The 17,271-nt window shown below is 45.3% G+C and overlaps 1 protein-coding gene and 2 long non-coding RNA genes across 3 annotated transcripts; 2 read left to right on the forward strand and 1 right to left on the reverse strand.

The window, feature by feature from the left end:
- Nucleotides 1-410: 410 nt before the first annotated feature.
- Nucleotides 411-6,401, reverse strand: LOC132015377 (steroid 17-alpha-hydroxylase/17,20 lyase). The gene is made up of 8 exons (XM_059395923.1): nt 5,937-6,401; nt 4,437-4,575; nt 3,971-4,200; nt 3,217-3,303; nt 2,618-2,833; nt 2,117-2,286; nt 1,472-1,575; nt 411-948 (listed from the first exon to the last, which is right to left on the reverse strand). Exons 1-8 carry the CDS (start codon nt 6,231-6,233, stop codon nt 665-667), a joined length of 1,527 nt encoding a protein of 508 aa, XP_059251906.1. The 5' UTR covers nt 6,234-6,401; the 3' UTR covers nt 411-664.
- On the forward strand, nt 803-5,517 carry LOC132015378 (uncharacterized). Its single transcript, XR_009403638.1, has 4 exons — nt 803-891; nt 3,358-3,402; nt 5,208-5,289; nt 5,400-5,517. It is a non-coding gene; the product is annotated as an uncharacterized LOC132015378 (long non-coding RNA).
- Nucleotides 6,402-8,306: 1,905 nt separating the features above from the next.
- Nucleotides 8,307-10,916, forward strand: LOC132015379 (uncharacterized). The gene is made up of 3 exons (XR_009403639.1): nt 8,307-8,425; nt 8,547-8,676; nt 10,734-10,916. It is a non-coding gene; the product is annotated as an uncharacterized LOC132015379 (long non-coding RNA).
- The last annotated feature ends 6,355 nt before the right edge of the window (nt 10,917-17,271 follow it).

Here is a 17,271-nt window from a genome sequence, read left to right on the forward strand (position 1 = left end):
CCCCCCCCCCCCCCCCCCCCCCCCCCGCATTGCCCAGTGATTTCCATCATACTAGGAATAAACAGCTCAACCCCTTCCTGCTACTAACAAAGGCTCCATGGGGCCTGGCCCCATCTCCAATCTGACAGTCATCAGGAACCACTCTCCCTTCCATCTGCTCTGCTCTTACCACACTGACCTCTCCCACCTCGAGAACTTTCCACCCGCTTCTCCCTCAGCGTGGGTTGCTTTCTCCCTTCCCAAGCACGCGCAGTGGCTGCCCTCCACTTCTGCGCTTCTCTCCTCCCATCCCTAACACCCAGTCAAACTGACTTCAAAGCCCTTAGTCTCTGGTCAGTCCTTGCTAAAGTGTGAGCCTCACGAAACCAGGGAGCTCGAGGGTCCAGGGACAGTGAGGGGCACAGAACAGGTGCTCAATAAATATTTGTTGTGAAGAATGAGTGAACGAATGAACAAACGAATGAACTGCTCAGGGACCAGGAAGAAAAGTGTCTTTGTTTATGCGGATCACTAGCAGGGACGGCAGTTTATGCGGATCACTAGCAGGGACGGCAGGCTGGGTAAGAAGGCAGTAGGGAGCCGGAGGAGGGAGGACAGGTTGGGAGGGGCAGGGTTACAGCTCTGATTCTGGGCCTGTGGGCAGCACACAACGGGGAGTCAGCCTCTAGGGGCTACTCTCAGCCTGGGCGTCCCTCCAGGCCTGGCGCACCTTGATCTTCACTTTGAAAGCGTCGATCAGAAAGACCATCTTGGGGTTGCCCTCCAGGGAAGGCAGCTGCCCGCCATCTGGGACCTCCAGGTCAAACCTTTGCAGCAACCAGGACATGACGAGGAAGAGCTCCTGGCGGGCCAGGGTCTCGCCTAGGCAAGAGCGGGGTCCTGCTCCGAAGGGTAAGTAACTTAGCGATGGAGAGATGAGCTGACTCTTTGTGGGGTCCAAGAAGCGCTCTGTGGACATGGGGAGGTGTCAGCCAGGGCCATGGCAGGGGTAAGTAGAGGAATGGCTCTGTCCTGACCAAGGGGGAGACGTGGCCCTGCCCAGGGAGCCCCCGCCTGAGGAGGTGGACAGCCTCACATGGGGGATCCCTAGCCTGAGGAGAGATAGAGCTCAGTTCTCAGGTAGCCCTTACTCACACGGAAGAAATGCAATATTCAGGAAGGATGGAAAGGAGGCAGTATTGATGACTGAAAATGCCACCATCCCAGGGGAGAGGTGCTGACTTCATGGGAGCCAGACACCCAGAGGGCTTTTTAGAGGGCATTTGCAGTTGGTGGAAGGGGAACGCGGGAAACCCGGCTGTAAAGAGTTGGGGTAAATCTAGGGTAGAATGGGGCTGTCAACAGGTTCATGTAGCTGGAGCCAGGAGTTTTCTGGTAGGAATCTTAGCAGAGGGAGCATGGGGATGGGACACTGGTGCACGGAGGGGAGGCTGGCTGTGTGGCTTGGGAGCAGGACAGAAAAGGGACTCACCCGGCAGGAACTGGTCTGGCCGGTGCCACTCCTTCTCACTGTGATGCAGTGCCCACAGATTGATGATGACACTTGTGCCCTTGTCAATGGCAAACTCGCCAATGCTGCTCCGGAGAGGGAGAGGAAAGGGGAGTCTAAAACGCTGCCCTCCCCAAACTGCCCAGCGCCGCGCCTCCACAGTCCCTCCTTGGGGGAAAAAGCCCTGTACATCCTCATGTCCCCTCCCTCAGCTTTTCCCCAGCTTCTGCCAGATCATATACGAACCCAGCCCTTCTCCAACCCTATTCCTGACTGACTCTTATGTATCAATACTTGTGTACATGGACATTCAAGTCAGGGCATGTGGGTGTGTATTTTGAGCTGGTGCCTGTGTGTGTGCGCCCATGTGCGCGCACCTGTGCGTTGTGGCTGTTGGATTGGGTAGGAGCACAGAGCACCTGGTCTTACATTCCAGACCACATGACTCCAGAGGAGCAGGCAGTTCCTGTGGGAGGTCAGTTAGATCTGTGGCGGATACACTGATCAGTAGGTTCATGGTCAATGGTTGAGTCTAGATCAACCGGCAAGCAGAGAGGGGGTGGGGCGGTAGAGGAGGGACCTGGTGGGCTGGAAAGCAGTATTGTGCTGTTAGGAGGGAAGGCATACCTGGAATCAACGATAGCCTTGTGGGGGATGAGCATGGGGGCCACAGGCCGGATGCGGAGCACCTCTCGGATGGTGGCCTCCAGCAAGAGGAGCTGGTTCCGGTCACTCATAGTTGGTGTGCGGCCGAAACCTACATTCTGGTCAATTTCCTCCTGGATCTTCTTCTGCAACTGAGGGCCAGAGCGGGATGGATGGGTGTGACCAACGTGCTTAAGCCCAGAAGGAGCAAGGGCTTAGAAGAATCCTATTGTTACACCCAGACTCATCCAGACTGCTCAGACTTTTCCCAGTGGTGGCTTTGCTGTGCAGGCTTTGTTTCCAAAAGATGGGGTGGCTCCACCCTAGGGCCAAAGCCACCTATCGCTTGGGTGAGGAGGGAGGTAGCCCAGGCACCTTGCATAGAAGGGCGGAGGGCATTCCTGCTCCCTCTTTCTGGGGCCAAAGGTGGATCTGGCTGGGGTGAAGAGTGGTTGGAGTGAAGAGTAGGGAAAAGAAGCCCACCTGAGGATTGTGTAGCAAGAAGGCCACAGTCCATTTCACCACAGACGTGGTGGTCTCTACGCCGGCCCCAAAGATGTCCCCTACAGTGGTGAGAATGTATTCATCTGAAAGCAGTTTTGGGTCCCGGTCTGAGGTAGTGTTGTTATTGTCCAAGTTCATCTTGGCTTGGATCAGTATGTCCAGCAGGTTGGTGATGGAGTCGCTGCTGAAGTTCTCCTGATTGGGTGAGGTAGGGGGACAGTGACAAGGAAGGGACCCCACTGGAATATTTGCCATACTTCCATCTGGAGCCTTGAGACACAGAGGCCTCTTCCCTCTGGAAGTGAGGGACCGGGGTACGATGAGGCAGGACCTACGAGTTTGTGGAGCTGGGAGGGCTCTCTTCAAATTTTGGGAGTGAGTGGGTCCCTTCTCAGATCCTCTGCAGTTCCTTACTTCCTCACCCGTATTCATGAGTTAAGTCGCTTTTTATTGAACACCTACTGTGGGCCAGGCTCTCTGCTGGGTGCTAAGGATACTCCAAGTGTCCAAAATGGGCCCTAGCCCTGTTTTCATGACACTTCAACCTAACTCATGGTTGCCACTGCTCCATCACCTACCTTACATTTTCTAAGGATGTCTTTCAGCAACTCATCTCGCATTTTAACACAGTTCTTCATTTTTTCCACGGTTTTGTTGGGGAAAATCTGACAAGTAGAGAAAAGTATCAAATCCATGCGTCTTTTGTTTTGTTTCTCCAGCTACCAGAATCCCTCCTGGAGGCAGATCCCAGCTTTTGGTCTCTGGTGAGTTTCCACTCTAACCCAGACCTTCAGCCAAAATGGAAGGCAAGAAGGGGACACAGAATGGGATTATTAATGACAATGAGGACAATTTCACATAAGAGGAAAGGGAGAATCTCCACCTCCCCTTCCCCACTGAATCAGACATCAGGCACTGATTGGGGGTCTACTGATAGAGGGTCTGCTGTGTGCCCAGCTGTTAGCATGAAGATAGACTTGAGTCTGGAGTCTGGAGCAAGTTCCTTAACTTCTCAGCCTGTATTCTCATTTGGGGATAATAAAACCCACCTTTAAGGGGAACGACATGATTAATGCTTGTGGAGTGCTTAATAGTTGTCATATGGCAATTGGTAAATAAAGGAGAGCCATTATCATGAATATTACAAATGCATGGCTAAAAGCTAGACCTATTTTTGTAGAGAAGGGGCAAGATTTTAAAAAGAGAGGAGGTGAACAGAGGTCACTGTGACTGAGGTGGTTGGGGAAAAAAAGTGGTTCTGGAGCCAGGCAGGAAGAAGAACTGGGAACAGGATTGCTGGAATCTGAAGGTGGGGCCTGGCCTCATCCTCACCTTCAACCCGGGGAATATGTCTACCATATTATCCACTCCCAAAGAATCCAAGATGCCGTCGTTGTAATTCTTTATGATCCTCAGAGCGGGATCTCCATTCTTGTAGGAGGAGTTGAAGCAGATCAAGCAGATTATGTTGGTCACCGCCAGGAAGAGAGGCAAGGACAAGTCTATGGACTGCCCATTCTGGGTGGCCAGGAAATCACACAGTAAACTGTTTTCCTGACAAACTGGGAAGAGAGAGGGGCAAGATGGTGGGGAGTGAAGCAGCGTCATCCCTCCTTCCTAGTTCCATCTTAGCTGGAGACATAGAGAAGATGGCCACTAGGTGGCAGCAGCAGCCAAGAAAGCACTAGATTGAGCCATCCATTGCCGGCAACACAACCGCCCCCCCCCCCCCCCCCCCCCCCCCCCCAAATCTGGTCCCTTCTCTCTCCAGCCGCCCCAGGGGCCAGCCAGCACTCACTGATCTTCTCTAGCCTCTGGTCGCCATCCTTGAACAGTGCAAATGTGGTCAGTACCAGCTTCCTGTGCAGCTGCCAGTTGGCACCATGGTCTGCGAAGGCGATGCCCTTTCGGTTGTTAGACAGGATGTCCAGAGTCACCTTTGGAGAGCAGAAAAGGCTGGAGAATCAGACATCAATGACCTGCCCTTGCCCTGGACCCCCCACACCCTTCCTGAGGGAAAAGGGAGGTACCTGTCATGCTGAGCCCCATGGGGGACACCCCTGCTCTACTCTGCCGTGACTGTTAGGCCTTGGTAGGGCAGGGCCCGAGACCCCTCTACACCCAATTCCATCAGAGACACAGACTAAGGAGAAAAAAGGGACCCTGAATTAGAATGCAGGGGTTTGGGGGTTCAATGACAGAGTGGCCTGTGTTCTCTCTTACCACTTTCTGACCAGGGGAAGGCAGTCACGGATGGGATAAGCTCTCTGAATGGCGCCTGTCCCGGGGGCAGGAGCAGGTGGGCTGGTAGAGACAGGACTGCCCAGATGTCTGCCCCTCCCTGGGCCCTCTGGGGGCTGCTGCAGGTGTAACAGCCTCTCCTCTTTCTGCCCTTCCATTGCAAGACTGTGTGCCCACCAGAAGGCCCCACCTGGAGCATGCAATCTGGACTTGGCCAAGCCACCTCTTCCCAGAGGGACTTCAAAGCATAAGGTCAAAGCGTCCCCTCTTTATATTCTGTGACCTGTAAGCCCCAGCTGGCTAGCATTTTCCTTCTTCTTTGCTCCAGAGTGTTGGGAGTGAGGCCACTGGCCAGAAGACCTGGCTGACTTGTCCAAGGAAAAATGAATCAACCCTCGGCCCTGACAGAGGTAAGTGGCTAGGAGGCCCTGCCTGGGGGGCTCAAGAGCATACTCAGCAGCAAGGTGCTGGGATGGGGCTTGGCAGTATTCCCAGATGTATACCTTCTTTCCTCCCCTAGGAGCATTACAGGAGGCTTGGCAGGATAGATCATCAGCATCCTGGAAATGCCAGCCTGTGTCAGCCCTGCTGTGGCCCTGGGCAGCTGGGGATAGCTCCAGAGAAACAGCATTCCCCACCTTCCAAAAGCCAGGGTACTTTTCCCTCACCCCTTCCCAGAGAAGACAGTCATCATTTTAATCCCATTTCCCATATGAAGAGTAGCACTCCGAAGGGCTATTAATGGGGCACTTACTGCACTGGGCATTGGGCTCAGGGCTTGGCATATACCACCTCAGTTAATTAGGGGAGTCAGGACTCAGAGAGAACATCATCCATTTCCATATGACAGCCCAGAAAATGAAGTCTTCCTTTGATTCTTCCTGCCTGGTTTAGAGGCTGGGTAGGGTCTGAGGGGTGGAACCCCACCCATGGTCCTGTTAGTTTGTTTTAGGAAGAATTACAGGAGCCAGAAGGGTCATTCCAAGCATGGTCTTGGTGACCAACCGCAAAACCCCCCGGGGCTGGTGAGAGAGAAGAGGTAGTGAGCACTGCTTACCACTTGGGGCCGCCCAGAGAATTCCTTGCCTTTCTTGACAAGCACCTCCTTGGCCAGCTGGTGGTGGCCCACCATCACCGTAGTCTTGGTACCCATACGAAAGGAATAGATGGGGCCGTATTTTTTCTGCAGCTTGAAGAAGTTCACGTGCGGATGGCCACCTCTGGGGAGGAACGGCAGGCTGCCCACCAAGGGCAGGGACGGGAGGCTCCGAGGATATTTGGCACTGGAGCGCTTTGCCTTGGGCCATAAGAAATAGGCAAGGGCGAACAGCACGAAAGCCAGGAGCTCCCACATGGTGGCAGGGTGCCGGCAAGCAGGACAGACGGCTATGGAGAGGAAGAACAGCAGCTAATGCTACAGTGCAAGGAAGCCTTTTTAAGGGCTGTCCTGATCTTCACCTTGGCGCTGTGTTATCTCTTGCCTTGTGGAAATGTATCCTGGAGCCCGGCCAGGCCTGAGCCCTCTCCCAGAATCAGGAGAGGAAGGAGGAGTGGAGGCCTCCTCAAGGGCTGGCCCAACTCCAGGACAAACCCCTAAGAAGGGGGGCTGGGTAAGGGGAAGACAGCTGGTCCTCCGTCCCTGCAGTTCCCATCCATCAACGTCCCCAGCACGCACCAGCAGCAAGTGGTTATCTGGCTCAGGAAGCAAGGCTTGGGACTTTCCACGTTGTAAAATCAAAACCCATGAATAGATGATGTTGTCAGGAAGGTTACAGCCAGCAGGGACTGTCAAAGACATTTTATCCAGTCTTATTTAACAGCCAAAGAGTGCGAAGCCTTCAAAGGTCAGTCCTGTATAAGGTCACACAAGACAGTGACAGAAAGGGGGCACCTGCATGGCACAGTCAGTTAAGCGTTCTGAGTCTTGATCTCAGCTCAGGTCTTGATCTCAAGGGTCGTCAGTTTGAGCCCCACATTGGGCTCCACGCTAGGCATGGAGTCTACTTTTAAAAATTATATGTATATGTACATATAATATTAATAACATTAACATTATAAATAGGAATATTATAAGTGTACACAAATATAAATCATATATAAATAATAAAATGTGATATATAAATATTAAGTAATATAACTATATATTATATAATAATATATATTTTATAATATAAACAATATATATACATATATATGACACATCAAATTTGCCATTTTAATTTATAAAAATGTTTAAATATTTATTTATTTATTTGACAGAAACACAGCGAGAGAGGGAGCACAGGCAGGGGGAGTGGGAGGAGAAGCAGGCTTCCCATTGAGCAGGGAGTCTGATGTTAGACTTGATCCCAGGACCCTGGGACTATGACCTGAGCTAAAGGCAGATGATTCACAACTGAGCCAGCCAGGCACCCTGCCCCCACTTCTTAAAAAAGATTTATTTATTTATTTATTTACTTTTATGGGCCCAGCATGCTTCCGATGCGCAACTCTGCTCCTTTATTTACTTTTATAAAAATACACCCCACGGGGCGCCTGGGTGGCTCAGTGGGTTAATCCTCTGCCTTCAGCTCAGGACATGATCCCAGGGTGCTAGGATTGAGCCCCACGTCGGACTCTCTGCTCAGCTGGGAGCCTGCTTTCTCCTCTCTCTCTCTCTGCCTGCCTCTCTGCCTACTTGTGATCCCTGTCTATCAAATAAATAAATAAAATCTTTAAAAAAAACTGCACCCCACCCCCACTTTTTAAAAAAGATTCATTCATTTATTTACTTTTATAAAAACGTTTAAAATAAGCATAGAGCTCTATGCTTACTTTCAACATGGGGCTTGAACTCAGAACCCCAAGATTGAGAGTTGCACACTCCACTGACTAAGCCAGCCAGGCACCCCCCCCCCCATTTTAACCATCTTAAGTATACAATTCAATAGCATTAAATATACACACAGGGTTATAAGGCCATCACCACAACCTACTTCCAAAACTTTTTCATACCCCAAACAGAAACTACCCATTAGGAAATAATTCTCATCTCCCCTTCCCTCCCATTCCTTGCCACCTCTAATCTCCTTTGTCTCTATGAATATGCCCATTTCACGTAAATGGAGTCTTGCGGTATTGTTTTTTTGTGTGTCTGGTTTATTTCACTTAGCATCATGTTTTCGAGGTTCATCCACATGTCAGAACTCCGTTGCGTTTTATGATTGATGCTCCGTCATGTGGATATATTGCCTCTTATTGATCCATCAGTTGTGGACACTTCGGCTGTTCTCCCCTTTTTGCTCTGCTAAAAAAAATGCTAAAAATGCTGCTACGAACACGTGTATACAAGGGTCTGTTTGAGTCTCTGTTTTCAATTCTTTGGGGGGGTATACCGGGAAGTGGAATTGCTAGGTCATGGGATCATCTGGTATTAACTTAAGTTTATGTTCATGTGTTAAGTTTCGGTTTCCTCCTCTGTAAAGTGGGACTAAGAATGGAATCTACTTCCTGGGGTCGTTGCGACTCAAGGGAGATCACGCAGGTGGAAGCGTTGCCTGGCAGGAAGTAAGTGCTCACCTAATATTTATGCCCATCATCATCGTACCAAATGGGCTTCCTGGTTTCTCTGAGCTCGAATTAGTAGATCTTCCTGACAAAGTTCTCCTCTTCTGCCGGAAACCTTCAGGGGCTCCATCAGTACTGATCAGTGATTTGAAATCGCCGGGAGAAGTAACGGACATTCCTGGCGTCAGGCATCACAGAAGAGGTGAGCCCGCAGACAGGCATCCAGGACCCACTAAATGAGATTCACAAAGGTAGGAGATGGAATTTCTGCCCATCTCTGGGGGTGGTCTGCCAGTGTCTGTACTTTGAGGAGTACGAATTAGGGTGTGGGCTGCTGGAATGAATCAGGAAGGCAGCAGATAGGGGACCTCGTCATGAAGGTGAACTGGCAAAGCCTTGTAAGCTAGACTGGCTGGTTGCCCATTACTCCACATGTTCACATGTGGGCCACCTGGGTGGCTCAGTCGGAGAAGCGTCTGCCTTTGGCTCAGGTTATGATCCTGGGGTCCTGGGATCGATCTCTCCATTGGGTTCCCTGCTCAGCAGGGAGCCTACTTCTTCCTCTCCCTTTACCTGCCATTCACCCTGCTTTTACTCTCTCTCTTTCTCTCTCTCAAATAAATTAAAAAAAAAAAAACTTAAAAAAAAAGTGTTCAAATGTGATTCAGAGTTTTAAAAAATATTTTATTTATTTAAGAGAGATAGAGTTATCATATTATGAGTTACATGTGATAATTGCAGAAAATCTGGATAATGTGGATAGCTCAAAATAAATTAAAAATCTGAAATGTGTGTTTTTTTTTTTAACTAAAATGAGGTCATACTGCATTTGGGGGGCATGGATATTTTTCTCTTTTTAAATTATTATTATTTTTAATTTTATTTATTTGATAGAAAGAGATCACAAGTAGGCAAAGAGGCAGGCAGAGAAAGAGGGGGGAAGCAGGCTCCTCACTGAACAGAGAGCCCAACGTGGGCCTCGATCCCAGGACCCTGAGATAATGACCTGAGCCGAAGGCAGAGGCTTAACCCACTGAGCCACCCAGGCTCCCCTATTTTTCGCTTTTTAAGGACTTTTCTACAGCATTACTTTTGGTAGCTGTCTGCTGTTCCATTGTGTGTATATCCTGCGGTTAGCATAGCTTATTTAACTGACTCTGTATTGTGGTGTTGGACATTTAGGTTGTTTCTGTTTGTCTTTGTTCTTCATCTAAACAACATTAAGTGATAGCCTTGTAGTGATAGCTTTGTGTATAACCATCAATATTTTCTTAGGATAGGATTCTAAAGAGTGCTGTTGTTACCCAAGGGCCAAGCATGTGTTTATTTTAAAGATTTTATTTTTTAAAATTTTTGCTTATTTTTAAAAAAAAGACTTTATTTATTAGAGACCACATGAGCACAAAAGAGAGAATAAGGTTGGGGGTGGGGAGCCGGCGGAGAAGCAGGCTCCCCGCTGAGCAGGGACCCCCCCCCCCAACCTGGGGGATCGATCCCAGGACCCTGGGATCATGACCTGACCTGAAGGCAGGTGCTTAACCGACTGAGCCCCCCAGGTGCCCCAAGTTTTTTTTTTTTTTTTTGAGATTTTTAAAATTTATTTGACAGAGAGAGAGATCACAAGCAGGCAGAGAGGCAGGCAGAGAGAGAGGAGGAAGCAGGCTCCGCGCCGAGCAGAGAGCCCAATGCGGGGCTCGATCCCAGGACCCTGAGATCACAACCTGAGCTGAAGGCAGAGGCTTTAACCCTCTGAGCCACCCAGGTGCCCCCCAAGATTTTATTTTTTTAAGTGATCTCCACATCCAATGTGGGGTTAGAACTTAGAACCCCAAGATCAGACTCATGTCTTCCACCAACTGAGCCAGCCAAAGGCACCCTATGCATGCATATTTTAAAGACCTTTGACAAATACCAACTTATTTATTAGAGGCATTACATTAATAGATTTCTTGGTATCTAACCATTCCTAGATTAGCAATAACTTATCTAGAGCATCTTCTTTTAATACGGAATTGAATTCTCTTTGTATTACTTGGGATTTTATTTCTTTTTCATCTCTAATCATATGAAAAATTGAGTTGTGGTATTCCTACATACGCATTGTCAAGTTTTGGTATTATGATTTTATTCACTTCATAAAGTTACTAGAGAAACTTTCACCTCTTCCTATGTCCTTAAGCAAATTAAACAGCATGGAAGTGAACTATTCTTTGAAGTTCTAAAGCAAGGTGATGTGAAATGTGTCAGGTCCACATGCCTTTTTTCAGAGAGATGACTCCTTAACATAATTTTCTAATTTCTTCCATAGGTGTGGGACTCCTCAATTCTTCTGAGTCTCCTTGAGTCGATTTTGGCAATTAGTATTTCTTAAAATGTGCATTTTCTATTTTTTCTTGATTTGCCAAAAGTTTTATTGATCTTTTCAAAGAATCTCCCTTTGGATTTATTCATCAAGTCTTTGATGACTGTTATTTTAATTTGGTTTCAATGTTGATGAATGATCGATGCAAAACATCCTGTGTGACTCTTATACCAGAATTCAGACTGAAAATTCTTATGAATTCCATTTCCTCTGAATGCCCGTTTTCCTTGTTTCCTTTGTTCCTTGTCTAGACATAAGCCCCATTTGTCTAGACATAAGCTGAATTTATGACCCAGGACCTTCATTCTTAGGTATTTAAACAACAGCGCTTATGCATACCTTCAGCAAAGGCACGTTCAAAAGCATTATTACACTGTTTGTAGTAATTCCAAACTAGGAAGAAACCCAAGTATTTATCAGTTGTTGAGTGAATAAATTGTCATGCATCATACAGTGGGTGACAGAGATGACACAATGAACGGCAGCCACGTGCACCAACGTGGATGAAACTCACAAACCTAAGACTGAGTGAAGAAACCAGACGCCTGAGAATGCAGTGTGTGATTTTATTTACATAGATTTTAGAAACATATAAAACGAAACTGTGGTTCTAAAATCACGTGATGATCTAGAATCAGGTGATGATTACCCTGGCGGGTGGTTAAGTGACTGCAAGAGGACATAGGGTGGGGCTTCGGGGGAGGGGCTTCAGGTCGTGTTCTGTTGCTTGATCTGGGTGCTGGTAACACAAGTACATTCACTTTGAGATGGACCCCATTTATTTGAACACGTGCTATACTTCAATACAAAGTTTACTTTAAAACACGGGGTGTCCGTGGACTCGGGATCTTACCGAAATTGTACGCGAATTCTGCATGTATGTATAAATACATGTTTTTCTGGAGAGAGGATCCATGGCTTTCACCAGCTCTCAAAACACTGAGTTCTTGGCTTGAGGTTCCCTCTAGCCTTATGCTCATCCCCATCTCGCTTTATGATTCTTCTCTACTGTCCTCCAGTTGTGTCTTTCCTTCTCTCCAAAACCTTTCCCCGGAGCCCTTGGGTATTGTCCCTCTCTAAAACACACACATTTCTTTGTTTTCCTTATTTATCTATAGAATATTTTCTCTATCTCCCGCCTTATCTAAACTGGACCCTTCTCTAGGACAGTCCTTCCCCTACTGTTTTCCTGAGTAAAGACACCGAATGTCCAGGTTAGGCGACCGCTGTTGACGTTCTCTTCCCTCCCCAAGGCCTCCAGCCCACCAGTTCTCCACCGTTGGGTGGAGCAGATTCTTGCTTGTTTTGAAGTTTCAAACCTTTGTTATTGCCATTACTTACTGACCTCCGGTTGCTCATTTTCATTTAAGATTTAAGATCTGGGCACCCAACTCACATCTTTCCTCTCCAATCCCACTGTCATCCCACATGACTTTAGAATCCATGAGGGACGATCAGCCAACATCCCAACTTCCTAGTTCCTTTATCTCCTCAAGTCCAAAGATTGTCACCCTTACTTCTACCTCACTGACTCCTCTAAACTTCAAGCCCCATCCTCAACTCCATCTCTTTCATGCTTAGCAGATAATCTTACCTTTTACTTAAGAAATCTGAGAACACTGGAGCACCTGGCCGGCTCCGTAGGCAGAGCATGTGACTTTTGATCTCAAGGTTGTAAGTTTGAGCCCCATGTTGGGTGTAGAGATTACTTAAAAATATAAAATCTTAAGAAAAAAAGTAATCTGAGACCATTAAGTTTAATCTCCCATAATGTCTACTTTGTAGTTAGAGGGAAAGAATCACTACTCCTGTTTCTAATCAACTCCTCTGACAATTTGGCAAAATAATGACTTTATTGAGAATTTACCATGTATTACATGTACTATCTCATTTAATTCTTTTTAAAAAATATTTTATTTATTTGACAGAGAAAGACACAGTGAGTGAGGAAACACAAGCAAGGGGAGTGGGAGAGGGAGAAGCAGTTTCCCCACTGAGCAGGGATCCCGATGCAGGGCTCAATCTCAGGACCCCAGGATCATGACCCGAGATAAAGGCAGCTGCCCAACGACTGAGCCACCCAGGTATCCCTCACTTAATACTTTTTTTTTTTTAAAAGATTTTATTTATTTATTTCACACAGACAGAGATCACAAGCAGGCAGAGAGGCAGGTAGAGAGAGAGAGAGGAGGAAGCAGACTCCCTGCGAGCAGAGAACCCGATGTGGGGCTCGATCCCAGGACCCTGAGATTATGACCAGAGCTGAAGGCAGAGACTTTAACCCACTGAGCCACCCAGGCGCCCCTCCCTCACTTAATTCTTTTTTTTTTTTTTTAAGATTTTTATTTATTTATCAGAGAGAGAGAGGGGGAGAGAGTGAGCACAGGCAGACAGAATGGCAGGCAGAGGCAGAGGGATAAGCAGGCTCCCTGCTGAGCAAGGAGCCCGATGTGGGACTCGATCCCAGGACGCTGGGATCATGACCTGAGCCGAAGTGCAGCTGCTTAACCAACTGAGCCACCCAGGCGTCCCCCTCACTTAATTCTTGTAACAACTCCATAAGGTGCTATAATTATGACCGTTCCCATCTTAAAGACGAGGAAACAGACACAAAGACTTGCCCATGGAGAGGCTGGGATTTAAGCAGTGTAAAGCTCTTTGCTCTCAGCCGTGGTATTCTACTTCTCCTAATATAAACTGAAACTACATACGTATCTTTAGAACCAATAATTCCAACTCTAGGAATTTATCCTGAATGTGTCACAGAGTTCAATGTACAAAACTAATCATTTCATGTTTATAACTGCCAGCAATACAAGCCCCATCAATAGGAGATCAGAATAAAGTATAGTCAGAAAAAGGAAGAAATGTGCTTATTATTGGAAGATTTCCAAAATATATTGGTAGGTAAAAGAAGTAGAAATAAGAATATTATGTGGGTTGCCTCGGTGACTCAGTCATTGGGCATCTGTCTTCGGTTCAGGTCATGATCTGAGTCCTGGGATCAAGCCCCGCATTGGGCTCTGTGCTCGGCAGGAAGCCTGCTGCTCCGTCTCCCACTCCCCCTGCTTGTGTTCCCTCTCTCACTTGTGTCTCTCTCTCTGTCAAACAAATAAGTAAATCTTTTAAAAAGGAAAATAAGTAAGAATAGCTTGTATTGAATGCTTCCATTTCTGTAAAAAAAGAAGAATATATGTGCTGTTTTGGTTTATATGCATAAAACATCTCTGGAAGGGTAGACTGCAATGTTAAATCAATAATATAAGTTTCCACCTTAGGACTACAGAAGGAAAATCAGCATAAACCTAAAGCAAATAGAAGAATATAAATTATCAAAATTAAAGCAGAAGTCAATGAAATTTCAAACAGGTAAACAATAGAGGAAATTAATAAAACCTGAAGTTGGTTCTTCAATAAATCGATAAAGTTGACAAACCTCAAGCCAGGCAAACCTGGCTTTTTTTTTCTAGGATAGAAGACATAAATAGCTAATATCAGAAATGAAAGAGGCACTATCACTACTGATCCCATGGACATTAAAAGAAGAGTAAAGGAATACTATAGGCAACTTTATGCCCACAAATTTTGATATCTTAGATGAAATGGACCAATTTCTTGAAAACATAATCTGTCAAAACTCACACAAGATAGTCTGAATAGGTCTGTATCTATTAAAGTAATTGAATCAATAATGAGAAATGCTTTAAAACAGGCCAGATGGCTTCATTGTTGAATTCTACCAAACACGTAAGGAGAAAAAATTACACCAATTCTCAACAATCTCTTACAAAATACAGAAGCAGAAGGAACACTTCCTCATTCATTCTATGTGGCCAGAATTTCCTTAATACCAAAACCAGATAGACGTTACAAGAGGGGCACCTAGGTGGCTCGGTCCATTAAGTATCTGCCTTCAACTTGGGTCATGATCTCAGGGTCCTGGGATTGAGCCCCGTGTCAGACTCCCTGCTTAGCAAGGAGTCTAATTCTCCCTCTCCTGCTGCTCCTCTCCCCACTTGTGTGTGCCCTCTCTCTCAAATAAATAAATAAAATCCTTAAAAAAAGACATTACAAAAAGGAAGGCCAATATCTTTCATGAATACACACATAAAAATCCTCAACAAAATATCAGCAACTTAAATCTAACAATATATCAAAAGAATTATGTATCAAGACCAAGTGGGATTTATCTCTGGTATTCATTAGAAAACCGGTCAATATAATCTTCACATCAACAGGCTGGAAAAGAAAGATCATATATGCAGAAAATCATTTGACAAAATCCAACATCTATTCATAATAAGAACTCTAAGCAAACTAGGAATGGAGAGGAACTTCCCTCCATAAAGAACAACTACAAGATTCATAAAGAACAACTACAAGAACCCTATGGTTAATATAATATTTATATTAGTGGTGAGAAACTAGATGATTTGCCCCTGAAGTGGGAAAAAGGCAAGGATGTCCTCTCTCACCACTTCTACTCAACATAGATCTGGAAGTCTTAGCTATGCAATAAAACAAAATAAACAGTATACAGATAGGGAAGGAAGAAATAAAACTGCCTTTGTTAGCAGATGATGTGATTATATAGAAAATCCCAAAGAATTAACAAAAAAGCCCTCTGGCAACTAATAAGCCATTATAACAAAGTTGCAGGATGCAAGTTTTTAATATACAAAAATCAATTGCTCCCTATATGTCAGCAATGAAGAATTGGAAATTTGAAATTTAAAGCACAATACCATTTATATTAACAAAAAAACCCCTAAGTATTTAGGAATAAAATGTATTATGCACATATAATAAAATATTATATTTTATTGATAAAAATGACAACTATGACAAAACAAATTTTAAAATACCTAAATTAGGGGCGCCTGGGTGGCTCAGTGGGTTAAAATATCTAAATTAGTGGACAGACATGCCATGTTCATGGATAGGAAAGATCAGTATTATAAGATGTCAGTTCTTCCCAATTTGATTTATAGATTCAGTGTAATCCTAATCAAAATCATAGCAAGTTATTTTGTAGGTGTTAAAAAACTAATTCTCAAGTTTACATAGAAAGGTAATGGAGGGGGACCTGGCTGGCTCTGTTGGTAGAGTATGTGACTCTCTGTCTTGGGGTTGCGGGTTTGAGCCCCATGTTGGGTGTAGAGATTACTTAAAAATAAAATCTTTTAAAAAACGGAAAAGCAAAAGACCCAGAATTGCCAACACAATACAGAAGAACAAAGTTGGAGGACTGACACTACCTGATATAAGACTTACTGTAAAGCTGCAATGATCAAGACAGTGCATTACTGGGAAAAACAGACAAATGGATCACTGGAACAGAATAGAGAGCCCAGAAATAGAGACGAATGAAAATAGTTAACTGATCTTGGGACGCCTGGGTGGCTCAGTTCGTTAAGTGGCTGCCTTCGGCTCAGGTCATGATCTTAGTGTCCTGGGATTGAGTCCCACATTGGGCTCCTTGTTCCGTAGGGAGCCTGCTTCTCCCTCTGCCACTCTGTCTGCCTGTGTGTTTGCTCTCTCTCTCTCTCTCTCTCTGACAAATAAATAAATAAAATATTTTAAAAAATTAGTTAACTGATCTTTGACAAAGTGGCAGAGGCAATTGAATGGAGAAAGGCTAGTTCCCTTAACAAATGATGCTGGAACAATGACATCCTTATGAGGAAGGAAAGAAGGAAGGAAGGAGGCAGGGAAGGAAGGAAGGAAAGAAAGAAAGGAAAACATTACACAATAGACCTTACACCTTCCACAGAAGTTATTATCAAAAAGTGGATCATAGACCTAAATGTAAAACACAAAACTATAAAACTGATAGAAGGTAACATAAGAGAAAATTCAGGGACCTTCAGTTTAGTGATGACTTTTTAGATACACACTCTAAGCATAATCCATAAAAGAAAAAAAAAGATAAGTTGGACTCTCTTAAAATTCAAAACCACATCATGAAAGTCACTGTTAGAAAAATGAAACAAGCCACAGACTGGGAGACAATATTTGCAAAACGTATATTTGATAAAAGATTACTATACAAAATATGCAAAGAACTCTGAAACCCAACAATAAGAAAACAACCCGATTTAAAAATGGGCAACAGATCTGAACAGACATCTCACCATAGATGATACATGGATGATAAATAAGCATATGAAAAGATACTTAATGTCATATATAATTAGGGAATTGCAAATTACAACAACGGTGAGACCCACTACACATGTATTCGAAGGGCTAATATCCCCAAAACTGACAATACCAGATACTGACCAATGTGGAGTAACAGGAACTCTTATTTGTAGCTTGTGGGAAGGCAACCACTTTGAAAGACAGTTCGGCAGTTTCTTGCAAAACTAAACACTCTTATCATTTTATACACATTAGAATGGCTATTATATTTTTTAAAACCCCAGAAAATAACAAGTATTGGTGAAAGCACAGAGAAATTGGAAACATCATTCATTGCTGG

This window comes from Mustela nigripes, chromosome 4, assembly GCF_022355385.1.
Source record: "Mustela nigripes isolate SB6536 chromosome 4, MUSNIG.SB6536, whole genome shotgun sequence".
Taxonomy (NCBI): Eukaryota; Metazoa; Chordata; class Mammalia; order Carnivora; family Mustelidae; genus Mustela; species Mustela nigripes.